Source organism: Narcine bancroftii, chromosome 1, assembly GCF_036971445.1.
Source record: "Narcine bancroftii isolate sNarBan1 chromosome 1, sNarBan1.hap1, whole genome shotgun sequence".
Taxonomy (NCBI): Eukaryota; Metazoa; Chordata; class Chondrichthyes; order Torpediniformes; family Narcinidae; genus Narcine; species Narcine bancroftii.
In genome coordinates this window covers 79,215,458-79,236,967 of record NC_091469.1, presented here as the reverse complement: position 1 = coordinate 79,236,967, position 21,510 = coordinate 79,215,458, and the positions used below count along the sequence as shown (strand labels likewise).

The 21,510-nt window shown below is 41.8% G+C and overlaps 1 protein-coding gene across 2 annotated transcripts in view; it reads right to left on the bottom strand.

Annotated features, from left to right (window-relative positions):
• Positions 1–813: 813 nt before the first annotated feature.
• trpm6 (transient receptor potential cation channel, subfamily M, member 6) overlaps positions 814–21,510 on the bottom strand; it is a 131,682-nt gene continuing 110,985 nt past the window's right edge. For both annotated transcript variants that reach the window (XM_069930635.1, XM_069930643.1), the window contains 6 exons: positions 20,408–20,694; positions 15,395–15,477; positions 7,788–7,993; positions 7,478–7,529; positions 6,873–6,979; positions 814–2,108 (listed from right to left, as the gene is read on the bottom strand). In XM_069930635.1, the coding sequence (XP_069786736.1) occupies positions 2,026–2,108; positions 6,873–6,979; positions 7,478–7,529; positions 7,788–7,993; positions 15,395–15,477; positions 20,408–20,694 (818 nt within the window). In that variant the 3' untranslated portion in view covers positions 814–2,025. The remainder of the gene's footprint in view (positions 2,109–6,872; positions 6,980–7,477; positions 7,530–7,787; positions 7,994–15,394; positions 15,478–20,407; positions 20,695–21,510) is intronic.

Genomic DNA, 21,510 nt, shown 5'->3' with positions numbered 1-21,510 from the left:
ACATTCACTGGAATGACTTCATCACCAACATCGAAGTACTCGAGCTGGCAGAGTCCGGAAGCATCAAATCCACGCTGTTGAACACCCAACTGCACTGGGTGGGTCACGTCTCCAGAATGGAGGACTATCGCCTTCCCAAGATCGTGTTATATGGCGAGCTCTCCACTGGCCACCGAGACAGAGTGCACCAAAGAAGAGGTACAAGGACTGCTTAAAGAAAATCTCTTGGTGCCTACCACATTTACCTCCGCCAGTGGGCTGATATTGCCTCCAACCGTGCATCTTGGCGCCTCACAGTTCGGCGGGCAGCAACCTCCTTTGAAGAAGACCGCAGAGCCCACCTCACTGACAAAAGACAAAGGAGGAAAAACTCAAAACCCAATCCCAACCCACCAATTTTCCATTGCAACCGCTGCAACCATGCCTGCCTGTCCTGCATCGGACTTGTCAGTTACCAACGAGCCTGCAGCAGACGTGGACATACCCCTCCATAAATCTTCGTCCGCGAAGCCAAGCGAAAGAAAAATAAAGTTAAGTTAACAGTAATAAGTTAAAGTTTGATGCTAAAGTTTTTATGTTTATAGAAAATTAAAAGAAACCTTTGTTGAGGTAACCATTTGTTTCTGAACTCATAAACATCCTTTTCTTAAAGAATAGTCAAAGGTAAAAGATATGATTCTTCAGCAAATGACAAATCCTTGCACCTTCAACTCTTCCTGTTCAAATCCAAGCACTTACTGATACTTGAATAAGTTGGTCAGCTGTTTCAGAAACTCTGGGATAACATATATGGGAACAGAAGGATCAGAAATGTTCTTTTGGTAATTTATTCACAAATATTTAGATAATGAAATTAGTCACTTTTGAATCCATTAAGGAAATGTAAGCAAAAATGTCCAATGTTGCAGAATCTACATACACAACTGATTGAATTCATCTGCATTTACAATAGACAATTGTTAGATGGTGATGCAGAATAACCTAAAATGAGAACGAGGCCCTTTGACATACTGAGGATCAAGCATGTACTTTGGAACCTCTCAAAGTTAAGACAGACATTCCCCTTGTTCTCTCTAGTTTTCTCTCTCTGGAACTTAAAATGCTTGATTTGTGACTTGTCCTATTTCTGGTGAATGCCCATCAGTCTGAAATGTTAACTCTGGTTCTCCATCCACAATTGCTGCCCAACCTATTTCCAGCATTTTCTGGCTTTATTTCAGATTTCCTGCCTCTGCAGAATTTTTATTTACTATTATTAATTTAAGAGCTTTAGTAATTTAATTTCACAGCAGAGATGAGTATGGGGTGGGAAAGGGGGAAACGATTGTACTGATTCCTCCTAGAATGGCAAAAAAGGCAAGTAGAACCTCTTGTTGAATTTTATAGCTCTAATTAGCAAGGGTATGGAATGTCATAATGCCTGTTAATAAGGGAAATGAAATTGCTACAGAGGGATTGTTTAGCACAAGATACGTTACAAATTCCTGGGGAAGATAAAAACAGATCTGCCTTACTATTGGTATAATGGAGTAGAAACGTGACAAACTCCAGCCCTGTAAACTTTGTTCGCATGAACAGACATTGAAATCTGGATGGATGTCATGGCCACCAGTCTTTCAAAGCGGTCAGAGAGATTTAATGAAGGCAGAAACACCCGATAGTGACTCGCATCTAAAAATGATATCATAAACATTCAATGATTAATTCGTATAAATAATCTTGTTCACTATTTTGCCTAGTAAACTGATCCTTAAAATTTTCCAAATATTTTAAGTGCTTTATCGGTTATTGTTAATTAAATTCAGAGTTGAGAATTTACTGGAGTTTACAATTTCAGTCAATATTACTTTGAACAATTGATGAAAATTATCTACTGTAACAAGATCAAACAGAGGGACAGATAATGGTCTGCAATATCAATGTTAATATTCAATAATTTTACAAAGGTATCAAACATTCCATGTGATGCAGGCATTTTACAAAACTAAACCAAGGGTTTCGGTAATCCTCATTACAATCCAGTAATTACAATCTTCTTTTCACTTCTGAGGCATCATCTTCAAGTGAAGGGTTTATTTTTCCAGGGTTGTAAAAATTTCTTCTCAAATCTGCAAATGTAATATAATACAAAGAATAGAAAACACCAAGTGAATGAAAAATTACTCTGATCTCTGCCTGCAATGCAATGGTAGAGACAATCAAGAAGATTTTCTCTGACTTGGATTGATGCAGAGACAAACTCAAAATGCATTCAACATTGCCTCTACAAGTATAATCCAAAGAAAATATATTTACAATTCACTGCTCTGTGATGTCAGCAATTCTTCCTGCCTAGAAAATGACATTGCAAGGTGTATTTCCTTCTCAGATCATAAAGAAAAGAGCACAAACAATCAGTTTTTCACTCGTTACAGCCTCTTTGCATTAATTACTTCTGTTCCCCCTGTCCTATCAGAACTACAGCAGTCTATCCCTTCTCACTCACCACTTGCAAACATCAACAAATGAGTGAAGCTCAAATTCTCAGCCTATTTTTCTGCTACACATTTCTCCTGTTAATACTTGTCAAAATGATGCTCCACACTCTGTGGATGGAAGCCTTGGCCTCCTGTCTTCCATCTCACTCTTATTTATCACTCCAATTTTCAGTGTCAAAAAACATAATAGTCAGGGCTCTTTTGAATGTTTTCCCACCTCTCTGGAGCTGCTGCCTGAGCAGAAATAGATTCTTGCAGTGTTAGGCTCTTACATAGATTCTGTGAATATGCATAATAACCTCCAAATAGATCAAAGTTATACAAGTCAGGCATCCAGCCCTGAAAGTCCTGGATGAAAAATTATAAGTCCTGAATTATGTTGATTTAACAAACTCAGTGAAACAAACACATCTGGACAAAAGAGAAAAAGAAACAAGATATAAATATTTACATTTTGCTTTTGTGTTTTGCTCTTTTATACCTTTCCCTTAATCCTGTTATGACCCAAAATGAAAACATTTTTTATTCTTTATTTTGCCATCAATTTTAGATATATTTTTGATTGAATAGCTTCCCTGTTGGCACTGCAATTTCAGCTTCTAGGGTGTTGAATGCAAATCCACATTACTAATATTCTTTAATGCCCATGAACACTGAAGGCCGTTCCTTCACTACTCACCAGAAACCAAATCGTTTCAAAATAATATAATAATTTGAATGTGACTGTTAACATCAACTGCCCAAATATTGACTGGCACCACCTAACTGCAAGAGGGAGAGATGGGGCAGAATTTGTCAAGTGCAGTAGGCAAAATGGAGAAGGGCTAATTATGATGGGATTAGTTAGGAGCCAAGCCAAAGAGAAAAGAAGTTAGGAACTGGGGATAGTAAATTGGGAACAGATTTTCTTGGGTAAAGTAATGTGGAGGATAAATTCTAAGAGCCAATTTGTGTGGGGTTCTGGATAGATGCATCCCACTGAGACAGGAGAAAAGATGGTTGGATAAGGGAAAAGAACTGGTTGACAAAAGAGGTGATTCAGCTAGTTAAGAGGAAGAAGGAAGCGTACACAAGGTTTAGGAAGAAAAAGACAGGAAGGATTCATGAGAATTAAATGGTCGTCACGAAGGAACTTAAGAAAGGAGGAGAACAAGAAGGGGGCACAAGAAGGCCTTGGCAAATAGGATTAAGGAAATCTCTAAGGGGTTTTATACATAAGTGAAGAACAAAAGGATGATGAGAGTGAAGCTAGTGCTGCTTAAGGATAAAGAAGGCAACATGTGCCTGGAAGCAGAGGAGGTAGGGGAGGCCTTAAATTAAAACTTCAGTATTCACCCGAGAGAGGGACCTTGGTCAATGTGAGATCAGAATGGAAGAAGCTTATGTGCTGGAGCATGTTGAGGTTAAGAAAGAGGAAGCACTGAATCTTCTTAAAAACTTTAGGATTGATAAATTCCTGATTCCAGATTAGATATACCCCAAGCTACTACAGGAAGCGAGGGGAAACTGTTGCAATGTTGGCAATGATCTCCGGGTCCTCCCTAGCCATAGGGAATGTGGCACATGATTGGAGAATGGGAAATGTTTTTAATAAAAAAAGAATTATAGACCAGTGCAATTTATGTCAGTGGTGGGCAAATACTGGAGAGGATTCTTTGGGAAAGAATTTATGAGCATTTAGAGAATGCTCGTGAGGGCGAGGTGATGCACTTTTGAAAGGTCAAATCAGAAGGTTGAGTACAGGATTAATGGTTGGTTACTTAGGAATGTGGATTAACAGAGGGACCTTGGGGTCCGAGTTGCTGCAAAAGTAGATATGATAAGTAAAGAAGGCCTATGGGATATTGGTCTTCATTAACAGGGGATTGTTCAAGAGTCGAGAGGTCTTGTTGCAACTCTACAAATCTCTGGTGAGACCACACTTGGAGTGGTATTGTGTTCAGTTCAGGTCACTTCATTATAGGAAGAATGTGGAAGCTATGGAGAGGATGCTGAGGAAATTTACCAGGTTGTTGCCTGGATTGTAAGTCTTGCGAAGCAAGGTTAGCAGAGCTGGGATTTTTCTTTTGGAGCATAGAAAGATGAGAGGAGACTTAATAGAGATTATGAAAGGCACAGATAGGGTGGACAGCCAGCACCTGTTTCCCAGGTCAGGAGTAGCACACACCAAAAGACCTATGTACAAAGTGAAGGGAACGAAGCTTTGGGGAGACATCAGGGGTAGGTTTTTTTTGCACAGAGTTGCAGGTGGCTGGAATGCCTTGCCGGAGATGGTGGTGGAGGCTGAAACATTAGGGACAACTAAGAGACTCAAAGACAGGCAAATGGATGGAAAAAATATCGAGGATTACAGGGAAGGGAGGGTTTAGTAATTTGCAAGAAATATATGGGTCAGCACAACATCGAGGGACTTCTCAAGAATAGTCACCATGGCTTTGTGAGGGGTAGGTCAAACTTCACAAACCTAAATGAATTTTTCGACGAAGTGATAAAAGAAATTGATGAAGGTAGGACAGTAGATGAGGTTATATATGGATTTTAATAAGGCATTTGACAAGGTCATCTATGCTAGACTCATTCAGAAAGTCATGAGGCATGGGATCTAAGAAAACCATGGGCATGTGGATTCTGAATTGGCTGGCCTGCAAAAAGCAGAGGCTAGTAGTAGGTGGAATGTATCCTGCCTGGAGTCAGTGACTTGTGTAATTCTGCAGGGATCTGTCTTAGGACCTCTCTCTTTGTGATTTTTATGAATGACATTGGTGAAGAAGTGAAGGGATGGGAGTTTTCAATGACATGAAGGTTGTGGATAGCGTCGAAGGTTGTCATAGGTTAAAATAGGATATGGACAGAATGCAGAGTTGGGTGGGAAAAGTGGCAGATAGAGTTCAATCCAGTGAAGTGAAGTGATACATTTTGGAAGATCAAACTTGAAGGCAGAGTATATGGTAATGGCAGGAATCTTAACAGTGTGGAAGAACAGAGAGACCATGAACTCTCAAGTTTGCCATGCATGTTGATAGGGTAGTTAAGAAGGTTTATGGTATGCTGGCCTTCATTAGCCAGAGGATTGAGTTCAAGCGTCATGAGGTAATATTGCAGCTCCATAAAACTCTAGTTAGACCACACTTGGAATTTTGTGTTCAGTTCTCGTTGCCTCATTACTGGAAAAATGTGGGAACTATAGAGAGGGTGCAGAGGTGATTTACCAGGTTGTCTGGATTGGAGAATGTGTCTTATGAGGCCAGGTTAATAGAGCTAGAATTTTTTTTCTTTGGAACAAAGAAAGCTAAGAAGTAACTTAATTGAGCTGTACAAGATTATACGAGGTATAGATAGGGTGAACAGTCAGCACCTTTTTGCTAGGACAAGAGTAGCAAATACCAGAGGACATCTGTACATGATGAGAGGAGGAAATTTTGGGGGAGATGTCAGGGGTAAGTTTTTGTTTACACAGAGAGTAATGCATTGCAAGGGGTGGTGATGGAGGAAGGTACAATAGGGATATTTAAAAGACTCTTTTTCGGGCACATGGAGGCAAGAAAAATAGAGGATTATGGGTGTGAGTAGGTAAGGTTTAGATGGTTGAGTAGGTTTATATCAGTTGGCACATCATGGGCCAAAGGATCTGTATCATGCTGTAATGTTTTATATTCTATGTTTACTGTTTTAACTCTATATCAGATATAGAGCAACACTTTTTAAGATCCATTGATAAAATGGATTTTTATGTCTGCAACTGGCCTAAAAATATAAACTTGCAAAGGCAAATATACTAAACATATATTTTGACAGTGACATTTCTGAAAGAAGGTTATACTTTCAAGGTTACTGCTTTTGCAAATAGAAATGTTTTAATAATCAATAGAATATATGAATGTAATTCTGCTAGAGTTTGAATTTAAAATGAAATATAAAATATTAAGATTTTTGTCAGATCGCAGCTGTTGTAAATCCATTTTAATTCACACATTGTTCAGTGCTTTTATTGATTAGCCACCAAGAGAAAATTTGCTATAAATAAAATATGAACTCTATGGTTTATCCAGATGCTTAGTGGTAATAGGTTTTGTAAACCAGCATAAATCAATCAATGACCAATCCCTTTCACATTTAACCTCTTCTGCCTTTTACCATATCACACACCTTCTCTGGAGCCTCTCCTCCCTTTCCCTTTTAAAAGCGTGTCTCTAACCTTTCCCAGTTTTGATGTAAAGTCAAAAGCTGAGATGGTAATTTTGCTTCTCTTCTCCAGGTGCTGTCCAGCCTGCTGGCTATTTCCAGCATATATTGCAGATTTCCAGCATCTGCAGTATTTTACAAATATTAATGCAGCTATTTCAGCCAGGGAGCAGAAGACCTGGAGTGTTTGATTTGCATTTTTTTAAATCTCACCTGGGAGTTTGAGCTTTTTGCAGCAGGTATAACAGTGATGTTTTACCATGAAGTTTCTGATTGCTTCTTCTCCAAGGTTCGCTGGTCCAAACTCCATTTCTTGTGACCTAAATGCAATCAGAGTTAGAAAGAATGTGACAAGGAAAATACATTGGACATTTGCAAAGTAGCACATGTTTACTTCAGTTATCTTTTGGGATATCGTTACAAACCTCAAAACTCATCTTTGTAAAGCAGCAGCCAGAACTCCAGAATGAAACCAAATACCCCATTGTTATGAACTGCTTCTCTCGGTTTTTACATTTATATTTGTTGCTGTCCCTGGTAACTGTAAACTTAGGGAATGCGTGGTTCCAACCAGTTTTTGTCCCACCTATGGTTATCAAAATAGATGTAGATAGGCTCCATAACCTTGCACTGGAATTGAGAGATGCTTTTCATTTTTGTGGCTCAGCTTTCACCATATGATGTTTAAATTGCTTTCATTACATTTCTGCTTCACAAAAGCTCAGCTTTTAACTGAAATTGTTTTATTTGGAATTATTTGGAAATTTGTCCCACTCAGAATAAGAAGACCAAACTGAATCAACTCTTGTGTAACTTACATTTTCTCCTCAGCTTTAATAACAGATGGATCTGTAAGATTTTCACCAACACCTAGCCAAACAAAGTAAGATAGATATTTGTTGTGTACATCCATGTTTTAAAGTTTTTTTAATAAAGCAAGCAAACAAGGTTAGTCAACACTCTCCATTTTGCTTGTGCCATGTGGGTTTACATCCTTCTTACAACAAGGTGATTTTTTAAAAAATTACTTTCAAATAATTACCTCATTTGAATTAGGAAGCAGGGTCCAAACAAAAATATAGAAATACACAAGTCACGATGATTTGGTGAAAAATTTCCAACACTAACCTTGCAAATCCAGCACAAGGAGTTCCCCTCTCGTGTACTCAAAGGACCAATGGGAAAAAGCTAGCATGGTCTCTTCCATAAGATTTGCAGGAATAATCTCATCTCCATTGTTGTTGTTGTATTTCCTGAACTGACCATTCATGTATTTCTCTATGGTCAACCATTGATCAGCAGACTGACAGTATACCAGGTAAACTTCCAAAAACCTTTTTATCAAAGAAAGAAGTAACATTTCTATTAATTAAAGTAAAACCACACATCTTTTCTCAAAGTATCATTTACAGTCATATTGAAGATTGGCAAATGCTAGGGCCACTTGAGAGAATGTAGTCTTGGTATTTTGGACAACATACACCCTTCAAATCAGCATCTTGTCATTATCATATCATCTGTAAAGAGCTTGCAAAGTAGCGGTCAGAGTTCCTATATTAATATAGTGACAACAATTCCAATGTAAAAAGCACTGCAGCACAACTTCAGAATTAGAATTTAATGTCATGAACAAGTCACAACATTACTATTAAAAAATAAAATAAAATAAAATAATAACATTAATAGTGTACGAAAAGTAAGGCAATGTCTTTGGTTCATTGATTATTCAAGAATCTGATGGCAGCGGGGAAGAAGCTGTCCATGTGCCACTGAGTGCTCATCTTTAGCTCCTGTACCTTTTTCCCTGATGGTAGCAGAATGAAGAGGGCATGAACGGTGTGGTGGAGGTCTTTGAGGATAGAGTCTGCTTTTTTAAGACATTGCCTCATGTAGATGTCCTCAATGGAGTGAAGTCTGGTACCTGTGATGCCGCAGGCCGAGATAACAACCCTCTGGAGTATATTTTGTCCTGAAGTGGCAGTTAATGAAGAAAATGAAGGTTGCGTAGTTAACCAGAAATCATGGCTTTTATTAGCAGAAATTAGTGGTACAATAATGAATGATAATGGGTGCATACACAGTTATACCCAAGGGGAGTGTCTTTAGTGGTGGAGATAATACACATCCAATGTCAGTAAAGCAGACTAAGCAGGTGGTGGCTTTGCAGGAGTGACAACCTTGGGAACTGGCGGTGTTGATACAGTTCCCTGGTCTGTAGTGTGAGATGGCAGGACTTCTGGACCCATTACAGAAACACCAGCGTGAGGCAGTGAGGCCTCAGCATAGCCATCTGAATGCTTACCAGGGGTCACAGGCTGGGGTGGTGCGTCCAACCTCTCAGGATCACTCCAAGTAGGGGTGTGCAGGAGGGGTGAACCAGGCAGGGCCAGATCTCTTAGGGGTACTGTGTGGCGTCTCTAACAGTGGGTGGGAGGGGGGTGGGGAGTGTTATAATGATTTCTTGTTGTTCAGGAGCGTGACGATGGCGTTCAGGGGTCCCCAACCTCCGCTCACCATTTACAACCCACAGCTTACGGGAACCCCCACCCCCAATCGAGCACCCAGCCTCCGGCAACGACCTGCAGCGTCACCATCCTGCGGATGCCCCCTCCGTCACTATTTGCAAACCTCACTGCGGACTGTAAACCTATCTCCACCAAGAATAGGTGCTATAGCACTGAGGATATGGCGTTCATCCAGGCTGAGGTTCAGCGACTCTAGGTGGAGGGGATCATAGCCCCTAGCTCCAGTCCCTGAAGGGCACAGGTCCTCATGGTCAGAGGGGCGGGCAAGCCCCGGAAGATGATTGAATATAGCCAAACCATCAACCCCTTTACCCAGTTGGATGCGTACCCTCCACCCCGGATAGCTGACTTGGTCAATAAGGTCGCACAATACAGTGTCTTCTCTACCTTTGATCTCAAGTCAGCCTATCATCAACTCCCCCTTCACCCGAGCGACCGGCTCTACACAGGCTTCAAACCGATGGCAGACTTTTTCACTTCCTGCGGGTGCCTTTTGGTGTTACTAACAGTGTCTCTGCTTTTCAGAGGGTCATGGATCGGATGGTGGTGGAGGACAAGCTGACGGCAACGTTCCCATATCTTCACAGTGTCACCATCTGCGGCCACGACCATCAGGACCACGACGCGAACCTTGCAAGGTTCTTACATACGGCCAAGTCTCTCAACTTGACATACAATAACAACACGTGGGTGTTCAATACAGAGCATCTGGTCCTTCTCAGTTGTGTCGTGGCACATGGTGTCATTGCCCCGGACCCCGACCGCATGCAACCCCTTATGGAGCTCCCAGTCCCAAACACTCTAAATGCGCTGAAAATGTGCCTGAGGCTGTTTTCCTATTATGCACAATGGGTGCCCTGTTACGCTGATAAAGCTCACCCTCCTGATTAAGTCCACAACTTTCCCATTATCAGCGGAAGCCCAAGCTGCTTTCTACCAGATCCAAGGAGACATCGCAAAGGCCACGATGCATGCCGTGGACAAGTCCATCCCATTTCAGGTAGAGAGTGATGCCTCCGATTTCGCACTGGCCGCCACTCTTAACCAGGCAGTCAGGCCAGTAGCACTTTTCTCCCACACACTGCACTGTCACTCCTTGGTCGAGAAGGAGGCCCAAGCGATCGTTGAGGCAGTGTGCCACTGGCGGCATTACCTGGCCGGTAAACTTTTTACCTTGCTGACAGACCAGAGGGCCATGGTCTTCATGTTTAATACTAAACAGCGGGGTAAAATGAAGAATGACAAGATTCTTAGGTGGAGGATCAAGCTCTTCACCAATAATTACAAAATCTTGTACCGACCAGGTAAACTCAATGATCCCCCAGATGCCCTATCCCGGGGAACGTGCACCAGAGTGCATCTTGACCGTCTCCAGACACTCCACAACAATCTGTGCCACCCCGGAGTCATAAGGTTATACCACTTCATCAAGACTTGGTATCTTCCATACTCTGTTGTGGACGTCTGGTCCACGACCAGACGCTCCCAGATCTGCGCTGAATGTAAGCCTCAGTTCTACTGGCCCGAGAAGGCACATCTCATCAAGGCCACACATCAATTTCAAAGGCCCCCCACCCACTACAATTAGGAAAGCCTACTTCCTGACAGTGGTGGACGAGTTCTCCAGGTTCCCTTTGCTATTCCCTGCCCGGATATGACCTCGGTGATGGTAATCGAGGCGCTGTGCAGTCTCATCACCCTGTTCAGGTACCCCAAGTACATCCACAGCGATTGGGGGACCTCGTTGATGAGTGAGGAACTGTGACAGTACTTCTTGGTCAGAGGCATAACCACCAGCAGGACCACCAGCTATAATCCCAGGGGTAATGGCCAGGTGCCACCATCTGGAACGCAGTGCTCATGGCCCTTAGGTCCAAAAACATGCCAGTGTCCCATTGGCAGGAAGTTTTGCCCGAAGCACTTCACACCATCCGATCACTTCTGTGCACCGCGACTAACATCACCCCCCCATGAATGTTTGTTTGCTTTCCCTAGATCAACCCCAGGGCTGATCTTGCTATGGAGACATGTGAGGGGCCATAAGATGGATCCACTGGTGGAAACAGTACACTTCATACATGCCAACCCGCAATACACGTTTGTGAGGTACCCCAATGGCCACAGGGACACTGTGCCTATCCGAGACCTGGCGAGGGCCGGGAATCCCGAAACTGCCCTGCCTGCCACAGCCCATCCCACAGAACAGTCCACCCCACACGGGAGTGGAATACTGGAGGCCGAGCCACTGGGTCCCCTCTCCAGGAATCGGTCCTCCGGGAGGCATCAAATCCCCCTTCCTCCCAGGAGTCCTCAAGCATCATCCCGACCCAGACTGTTCCCTCCCCTGCCCCCCGCCGGACCACTTCCCCTCCTAAACAGCAGAGCTCGGACACGCCTGCCCTCCGGCGGTCCCGCAGAAGGAGGAAGTCGCTGGTTCGGCTAAACCTCTAGCAAGATTTTTTTTCCTTCTCTCTCCCCTCTCGTGTCAAAGAGGGGGCGTTTCTGTTTAAAAAGAGGGGGTGAATGCAATGGTATGGATTGTGTGCGCTAATTGGCTCGGGCTGGCCCGCCCCCTGATGACACTCTCACCTGGACTCCTCTCCTGCAACCCAGGCCATAAAGGTTGGGCCACCTCTCCTTTCCCTGCACTTCCCTAGTTTGGATTCGGGCCAGCTCAAGTCTTCTGTACAATAAAGCCTATTGTTCTCCTCAGTCTTTGTCCTTGTGGTTATTGGGGCAACATGTTGTGCCAACAGGAGTCAGCAATATCGTAATGTTATATTTAATCTTTCTTTCACATTTCAAAATGTACTGGGGGGGTGGGGGGTTGAAGGTCAATTGGATGTTATTGGGCAGCACATATGCCCATGGACCAAAAGGGCCTGTTAACGTGCTGTATATATCTAAATATAAAATCTACATTTCACTATCAACAGTCTGAGGATAGATATGCAGTTGATAGCGAGTTGATGGTGGGGGGAGGAGAGGGGGTGGTGGGAGGCATCTTTATTGAAGAGAGAGGGCACCTCAGATGATCTGGCACGGAAGAGCTTGTCCTGAGAGCAGATGTGACAGAGACAGAGGAATTGTGAGAAAGAAATGGAATCCTTACAGAAGACAGGGTGTGACGAGGTGGCAGTGAGATTTGGTGGATTGTAGAAAAGTCTGTCAAAGGACATAGTTTCCCCTCTACCACCATCAACTCAGTTCTCACCTGCATATCCTCCAATACCCACACATCAGCCCTGATCTTCTCCGCCCCTATATGCAACAGGATTCCCCTTGTCCTCACCTACCACCACACTAACCTCTGCAAATAGCATCCTCCACCATTTCCGCCACCTACTACGAGATCCCATTTACCAAACATATCTTCCCCTCTCCTCCTTCTATGGGGACCGTCTCCTCCATCACTCTCTCATTCGCTTCCCACCATTGTTCCCCTTGACATCTCTCCTGTGACCACAGGAAATACTACACTTCACCCACACCTTCTCCCTAATCACTATTTGGGGTCCTACCAAGTGAAACAACACTTGTGGATCGACAGGGTTCATCTACCACATCTGGTTCTCCCATGGTAGTCTCATCTACATCGGAGAGTTTGGACGCAGACTGGGACATGGCTTTATTCAGCATCTTAGCTCCGTCCGCTACAATAGGAGCGATCTCCCAGTGGTAACCCATTTCAATTCCCTGCTCCATTCCCATGCTGACATGTCTGTCAATGGCTTATGCACAACTAGACTGAGGCAAGCCACAAATTGGAGGAACAACACCTCATATTCCGTCTGGCCACCCTCCAACTAGATGACATTAGCATCAACTTCTCCAGTTTGCATTAGCAACCCCCACCCCTCACGACGTCTCTCCTCTTCCCTTGTCCCTATTTTTCCTTTCCTCTCTCTCCTTCCTCCAACTCTGAAATCACAGAGCAACCCCCTCCCCCAATCTATCCTCACCTTTCCTCTCCTGTCCTCTTATCAACGTACCAATTAAAATCTTTTGTTCGTAGGCCTGTGCTTTCCCCACCCTTTCATCCCTTCTCCCCCAGCCTTTTTATTGAAGCATCTGCCTGATTTTTGATCATACATTAGAGAAGGGCTCAGTCCAAAAATGTTGGTTATATAATATCTTTACCTCCCATGGATGCTGCAGGACCTGTCAAATTTCTCCAGCAATTTTGTGTTTTTTTTTACTATAATCACGGCATTTGCAGACTTTTGTGTTTCACTTACAACAGCCAGAATACATTTCACTATAATCAAGGGAAATAGTTTTTGACAAAGTTATCTGAGCTTTTTTTAAGGATATAAATATCAAAATGGTTAATGGGAAACTTATAGATGAAATATATTTGCATTTCTGAAAGACATTTGAGGAGGTGCCACAAATACCCTGGCATAAAACAAGGGCTCCTGAAATTAGCATTAATTATAGAGAAAGGATTGGCTAAATAGCAAAAATAAAACATTGGGCTATATGGGTCAACTGTTGGTTGGCAAGCTGATGCAGACCCACAGAGAGGAGGAATGCAATTTCAACTACTTCTCCAACGATGAATTAGATGACTAGATTAAATATACCATGGCCGTATTTGTTAATGATTCAAAGAGGGAGTCGGACTGCAACTTGTGAAGGGCCTAAAAAAAAAGGATTCTGCAAAAGGAAATAAATTATGGGCAGGCAAAGGGTTAGGCATACGAAATATGATGTAGGATAAATGAAAGGTTGTCCAATTCAATCGGAATAATGGAAATCTATGGAATGCTGTGATATGGAGAAATCGGAGTTTCTTCATGACTAAAATGGAAACATTTTCAATTATTTGGGAATGTTGGTCCTGATTATACTATATCTGCACCAAACACTGGAGAGACCTCTCTTACATTTCTGAATAAATGAAGGTTATAATTTAATTGGAGGCAGTTCAGGAAGGTCTCATCCTGGCTGAATTTTTGGATAAAATGCATTGACTAGATTGAGCCTTTTAACCAAAATGCTCTGTTCTACTTTTGTCTTTCACAACTTATGGGTCATCTAAACCATACACGATTGAAATAAAAATGGAAACATTCGTGAAGAAATAGTTTGTCAACAAAAAGTTAGAAATAACACTCAACTTGAGATTGAATACAGTACGATACTGTACTTGTTTGAAGTTACACAGCGGTAGTTGGTCTGTGTGAATGTACGGTAGCTGAAAGGGAATTTTATCTCCTCATTCATTCTGTTTTACAAAACCATCATGTGTGTGTAATTTTATACAAGGATTGTAGATTAAAGACAACAAGATGCCTTCTTCACCCCATTTCACTGTCTCCTGGGGTGAAGCCTCGCTCATTTCAGTTATCTCCACCTGATAAGATATGAGAAATTCAATATTATTTGTGCTTTGAGGAATAAGTCAGAGGTTGCGGACAGAGTATACACCATCGGCATCAGCATCTAAGGAACGAGAGTCCTAAAAATATGGGCAAGTTTACAGACATGCTAATTGATTCTGAAAATAATAGGCAATATCCTCAAGCTTTGGTCCCACATAAATAGGCTCCATGTCTTTTGAAAGTTAATATTTGACTCTTTAATGGTGTATCTATTTTTTTTCTGAAACTTAAACAAGACATAATATCTCTTCACCATTGCATGTGTGTAGGTGGAGTATTTCCATTTAATCAAGATTGCATGTCCGGTTATGAATGAAGTAAAAGATCAAATTCAGTTTTGAATTGGACTCAGTAAAACATCATCTTCTTGAAATGATCCAAATAGTCAATTGTCATTAGATATCATCACCTTGAAATCATCCAAATAGTCAATTGTCATAAAGAGCACTGCAATAAATGAGCAGGTAAACTGTTTTTCATGTTTGGACATTAGGAAATACTCCACTAGTTATAATTCAATAATTCTGTTGTAACCATTCATCTGAATGATGGCCATGCCAAATAATACAACAATGGAGTGCAAGTCCATATTATGTGCTATGGTCTATGAAGTTGTACCTGAAATCCCAATGTTGAGGTTACTGCACCATGACTGACATTTATATTTAAATTGCAGATCACACTTAAAAGTACCAATCTAGACATTTTTAGCTAAGTGCTCAATATCCACTCTGTGCATGGATCCCAGCAGATTGTTAATTTGGGTAATATAGAGAGTATTGTATGTCTTGAGTTTTTTTTACAAAGTTACTTAATTTCTTACCTTGGAGTATAAGGGATAGTTTGAGGCTTCATTTGATTAAATCTATGAATGAGTTTTTGTGCAGCTCTTTGCTGTTGAATTTCCTGAAAATAACCAATCATATAAATAATCATTTTCTAATGTAAATGTATTAAAATAAATCTTCCGGTGAACAATTATTTTTAGATTTTATTTTCATACTTTAAATCAGAAACGAGCAATGTACAACAAAACTATAAGTAATTTTCAAAGAATGTGCTTTCTATTATTTTGCATGTAGATTTTGGGAATATTCTACTCCAAACCCCTAGTCCCTTTAATTTGACAGTTAACATTCATTTGCCTGTTTCTGTACTGTACCACTCTACGGCCTTTTCCTATCTGTGATTAATTTAAGTTTTACTTTCCAAAGGAAAATTCAAGTAATTTTTTATATAAAGAAAAGATTGATCAACTCAAATTTTGCATTTAAACAAACAAAAAGTTAAACATTTGTTTGCAAAATGCTCTGGTAAATGTGCCCTATTGATTGCACAACTGGAATACTACCAAGAATTAAAATCAAGAATATTTAACTTGGAATAGTAAAATCAAGTGGGAAAAAAATTGAAGAATTCATTCATGAGAGTTCCTGGAGCATTTTGAGGTGTGTCCAACAAGGAATTGTTACTCTAGACTTTTTCCAGTTTAATGAGATAATCCTGTTGTCAGAAAGTTGTCAACTTGCACAGAAATGGCCCTTCAGTCATCACATCCAAATGCCCATTGATGCGAATCCCATTTGTCCACATTAAGTCATATCCTTCTCTGTTCTGCATTTTCAAATGCCCATCTAAATGCCTCTTAACAGTAGTGATTGAATCAAATTCTACATTTCCTCTGGAAATGAGGTCCAGATCTCACCCTCAAATTCCTTTATTCTCACTTTAAACCTATGCCCTCTTGCTTTTGATCGCCCTACCATGGGAAAAAGATTCTGACCATTCACCCTTTCAATGTCTCTTATCAGCCTCCTTCACTCCAGGGAAAGCAAATCCAGTCTTTACCATCTCTCATCAAATCTAAAGTCCTCTGATCCAAGCAACATCCTGCTGAATCTCCTCTGCACTCTCTCTAAGGTAACCATATCCCTTCTATCATGTGGTGACCAGAACTACACACAATTCTCCAAGTATTTTGTAAAGATGCAACATAAAGTCCCAACCTATGCCCCTACCAATGAAGGCAAGAGTGCTATTTGCCTCGTTCACCACCTTAACCATCTGTGTTTCCATTTCCAGTGAATGATATAGCTGAACACCAAAAGTCCCGTTGATCAGCAACATTCATTAGCAACTTACTCTTTATTTCATATACACACCGCAATTAGATTTGCCGAAATACATCACTCATCTTGTCAGGATTAAATTCCATCCTCCAATTCTCCACCCAACTTTTCATTTGAATAGTAAATGATCCTCTCGGGTAAGGCTTTCACAATATGATAGAATATGTTAGTCTAGATAAAGTGCCCCAACCTAAAATGTGGACTGACCATTTCTATCCATATATGCACCCTGACCTGCTGGGTTCTTCCAGTTTCTTGAAGCTCCAAGATCTGCCATTTTTTTGTGTTTCTCTGCAACAAATTTATATCAAGTTCAAAGGTTCACCTGGAAACTGAAGTTTTGAACTTAAATAAATGTTTGAGCAGCAAATTAGCCATGATAGATTAGAAAAGTTAATTGAAAGGAACATCAGGAAATAATCAAAAGCTAACATTTGTTTAAAAAATACCATGGTTTGCAACTGATGAACATTCCATTAAGGAATGAAAATTGCACAAGGCATTTTCTTGTTAATAATTAAGGAGAATAAAAATATAATTAAACAAAAATCTATTTGTAAAGCTCGAAAATTCCACTAAGATTTTGGCATACTCGTTCTGAGAAAAAGTCGCTGAGTCTAGATGGGATGCTGGCAGAGTGGCTTGGTGTAAGGCGAGTGATTCAAAAGACTTGGAATTGACCAATTGACATCCCTTCAGGTTCTCCAGGAGGCAGTGAGCTCAGAGGAAGTCTGTGCCCGGCAAGGGTTGCGACACATCAGCCAACGTGAAGGTCCACTGAAAGTGACAGGAACCGAAGTCAAGCTGGATGCCCCGCACACCATACGTTTTAATATTACTGCTGTTGGCAGCTGAGAGGAAAGGCCAAGACTTTCCATCATGGGTGTCCCGGCTTGTGGGAGGCAAAATGCTGACTTCTGCTCATGTCCATGAAGAATCATCAACTAGAATGCTGGGCCCTCAAATAGAGGAGACTGTCTAGGTGGCCAGCCATCTTAGCCATTAGTGACAACTGGCCCAGACATTTCCTGGGTGCATGCAAAGTGGGCAGCAGTGGGGGAGCGGCACAGAACCACCACTCCTTTTACGGGCTTTCGTCCACTGTAGCTGTCTCCGCCCTCTCCTCTGGGGCAGGGAACAACCGAGTTCCATGGAGTGATGCAGCAACTCAGTCAACAATCGCCCCGCCATGTTGCTTGGTGTGCTATAGTACGTTGGCGCGGGCCTCAAGCCTACGGGGCCACCGAAATCGTCATCTGCCAGGAGCAGGTGAATGTCCTCTGGCATCTATTCCAGGAATTTTTGTTCCAACAGCAGGCAGTTTTTTGATCCATAAGCACCAGCATGTTGTTCATGCCGACGGATGATGTTCAGTCGCCTAGGCCATCCATGTGTAGCAGACATGCTGCCCTTTCATGACGGGAAAGCCCAAAATTACAGATGAAGAGGGCTTTAATGGTCTTGTACCTGTCGTTGATGCAGGATATCAATGATTCTTTCTGTGGTCTCTTGGTCAAATGAGCTGCCCACATAGTAATACTTTGTGGTGCCTGCAGTGATCTGCCTGACATGGAACTAGGCCTCAGCCTGCTAGAACCTGACAACAGGTTGTGAGGTCCAAAAGGTAGGCAGTTACAGTGAGACTGCACTTTGTACATTGGCCTCATTCATTGTGGCATCCAAAATTACTGTATGGGTACGTTGAGGGTCACCACTGTGGTCACGAGGAGGTGCTATGAACAGACCACACTGGCAACCATGAGTGAGCTAGAACAGCTAACTTTAATCGAACTCGCGTGCTTATATCTCCCCATTCACGATGACAGTTGTGACTCCCGGGACAGAAATGCTGTCAGCCCCAACGGCTCGAACCACACCTGGCTCTCTGCCCCCCACACGTCCTCAGCTCTGTAACCTGGTATGCTTGCAGAGTGGCTCAGCCCGCCACACGGTCGTAAGTTTTGGAAATTCTTTTCCAGAGTGCTGTGGTGGGTCAGTAATTCAAACCTGAAATTAATAGATTTTTGTAAACTGATAAATCAAGGATTGTAACATCCCCAGTGTAGAAAGAAATCCTTTTTCAGTCCTTTTTGTCCTGAGACCAAGGTCTAAGTATTGTTCAATGCTCTTTTGTTGCATTAAAATAGCTTTGGATGTAGCCCCAATGTCATCTGTCAAAGTCTGATAAATATCTTCATTTGTGAAGTTTAGAAAACAGCATTGTCAGGTTTCCGAGTGTAACACTATGCCATAATTGATGTTGTTTTACACTATCCTCCACAAGACTGTCCAGGTCCCTGTGCCCTCCTGGGACTATTCTTGAACCTGTCTCTCATCATTGCAAAATCCATTATTTTCCAGTAGCTGGAAGAATCTGGCTCACATTGGGCTAAGTCATCTGGAGAACTATATTCCCATATCCCTCACATATTTCTCAAAGTTATATTTTACCTGCCACCATTCCGCCAGGTAGGCTACATCTCCTTGAATGCGACTATTCTCTTCCTCAATATTTACATTCCTTCAAATTGATTAGAAGAACACAATGACACAATTCAAACCAGAGGACACGATCCAAAAAGGGTAGAAGAGAGATATGGTGGTATGTGGCATTGTTCATTTAAAATGGTAGGGCAAGTTAAGAAAGTAGGCATTAAAGTATCCATGATCTTGGGCTTTACTAACAGAGGTGTAAAGAACAAGCAAGTTGTAAGAAGCTATGTCAAGACACAGAAGGAGTACAGTTATTTTCTGGGCACTTTTCTTTAGGAAAGATGTAAAAGCTTCAGAGAGGATACAGAACAGATTGATCCAAGTGATTTCAGGGGTGAAAGAAAAACTGGAGATGCTGGGGCTATTTTACTTGGATCAGAGGAATTCTGATAACTATATTTAATATCAGGAAGGATATCATCAGAATAGAGAGAGACATTTTCCCATTGCAGAGTGTCAAAAGTTGGGGCACACTGATTGACAGTCATCAGCCAAGGAACAGGTAGCAGTGGTGCGACCTCACAGTTCCAATGGCCTGGTTCAATCTACTACCTGTGACTGAGTGCATTTCCGCTGGGTGCTCTGGTTTCCTCCCACATTCCAATGATGTGCAGGTTGGTTAGCCATTATATATCGACCCTGGTGTGTTCGTGAATTGATGGGAATGAGGGAAGAATAGAAATGGAATTATTGCAACTGGGTGTTAAATGGTTGGCTCAGGTTTGATGAGCTGAAAGCCTCGCTCCCATGCTGTGCAGCTCTGTGACATAAAGAAACCTTAAAAAACAGGGTGGTTTTGGAATGGAGACATTGAGGAGAGTACAAGGGCTGGAAGCTGAAGCTAAACATAATCTGCTGGAGGACTCATTGAGTTGAGCAGTATCAGTGGGAGAAAAAGAATGGTTGAAGATTCAAGCCAAACCCATTTATCAACACTGGGGTAAAGTAGAAGAGAAGCTAGTGTAAAGATGACATGTGGGAGGGGGCCTGTCTGATTCACCAATCCAACATGAAGCCTTTGTTTCCCCCCTCACCCTGTCCTCTTTTATAAGAGTTGCTCTTATTTTATTTTACTCGGTTCTGCTTTGTTCTAACTGATCTCTGTCTGCAGCTCTGCACTGTTTTATTCAACATTCTTACTGAGTAGCATGAAAAACAAATCTTTTCACTGTACCTCAATACATGTGACAATAAACTTGAATTTAATTACTTACTCTCAGGCAGAGATGCAACACTGTGCCATCACTGAAGATTTTCTGCCAGGTTTTAACTACCTCAGGCTGGAAGAACTTTATGATGTACATCTGCCCAGCTTTCAGCACATCCTCCTCTGACCAAGTGCAATACACCTTCATTGCCCTGCGAAGACCACCATCCATCTCCTCCTTTGAAAGGACATGGATCATGGCAGCCAGCCCACGTTGAGACCAGGAGGACATGCTCTGGTCCAGATTCACTGATGAACTCTCCTCCAGTTTGTAGATGGTTACCTCCTCTCCAGCTGCACAGACATACAGATGAGAGCAGTTTCTTGAGTAGGATATTGACTGAAAACCTAAACATTTATATTAATTTATGATCTTGTAATTTTTATGAAAATGCTGTGTTGAAAAATAAGTATGCATTATGAATCAGCACGGCAAATCTCCACACCAGCAGGCATTCTCTTTTAAGAGCTGCTTGCTGGTGCTCCAACAAAAAGGCAGATTGAACCCAATGCCCATGATGCTGATGGTCCAAAACACAAGCCCAGATGTCCCAAGTTTAGCAAATGGAAACTGTTATCATTCTAACATACTCCCACATTCCACAATGGAAGGAAATAATATAAAAAAGCTACAAGGAGAACATAAATCAATATGTATCCAATTTTGTTTCAGGAAGGGGTAAAAAGCAATGTCAGAGTAGGTCAGAGTAACAAATGGAGAATAAAATACAGAATGAATGTGAGAGGGCAATGAATCATACACATTTTAAACCAACAGAATACCTTAATATTTAGAATCACCAAATAGAAAGAGGCCATTGTGCCACATACCAACGTGCTTTGTAAATATACCTGTAAATGATGCCCTTTTAAACTATATTGTTTTGGTATTTTTTGAAATTTTAAGGTTGCAAATGATTCAAGATGGAACATCACAGATGGAATCCTCTCCATGTCAGCAACTCTCCAAACCTCTCTCTGAACCACATTCGGTGACAGCTCTAAAGAACCCTGCGCTTTCATTTGAGGGCAAGCATGTTGCTCACCAACCCTCAGTCTGCCTCTCACCTCACCTCTGATGTTCAGGGTAAAAAGTGAGAAAAGTCACAG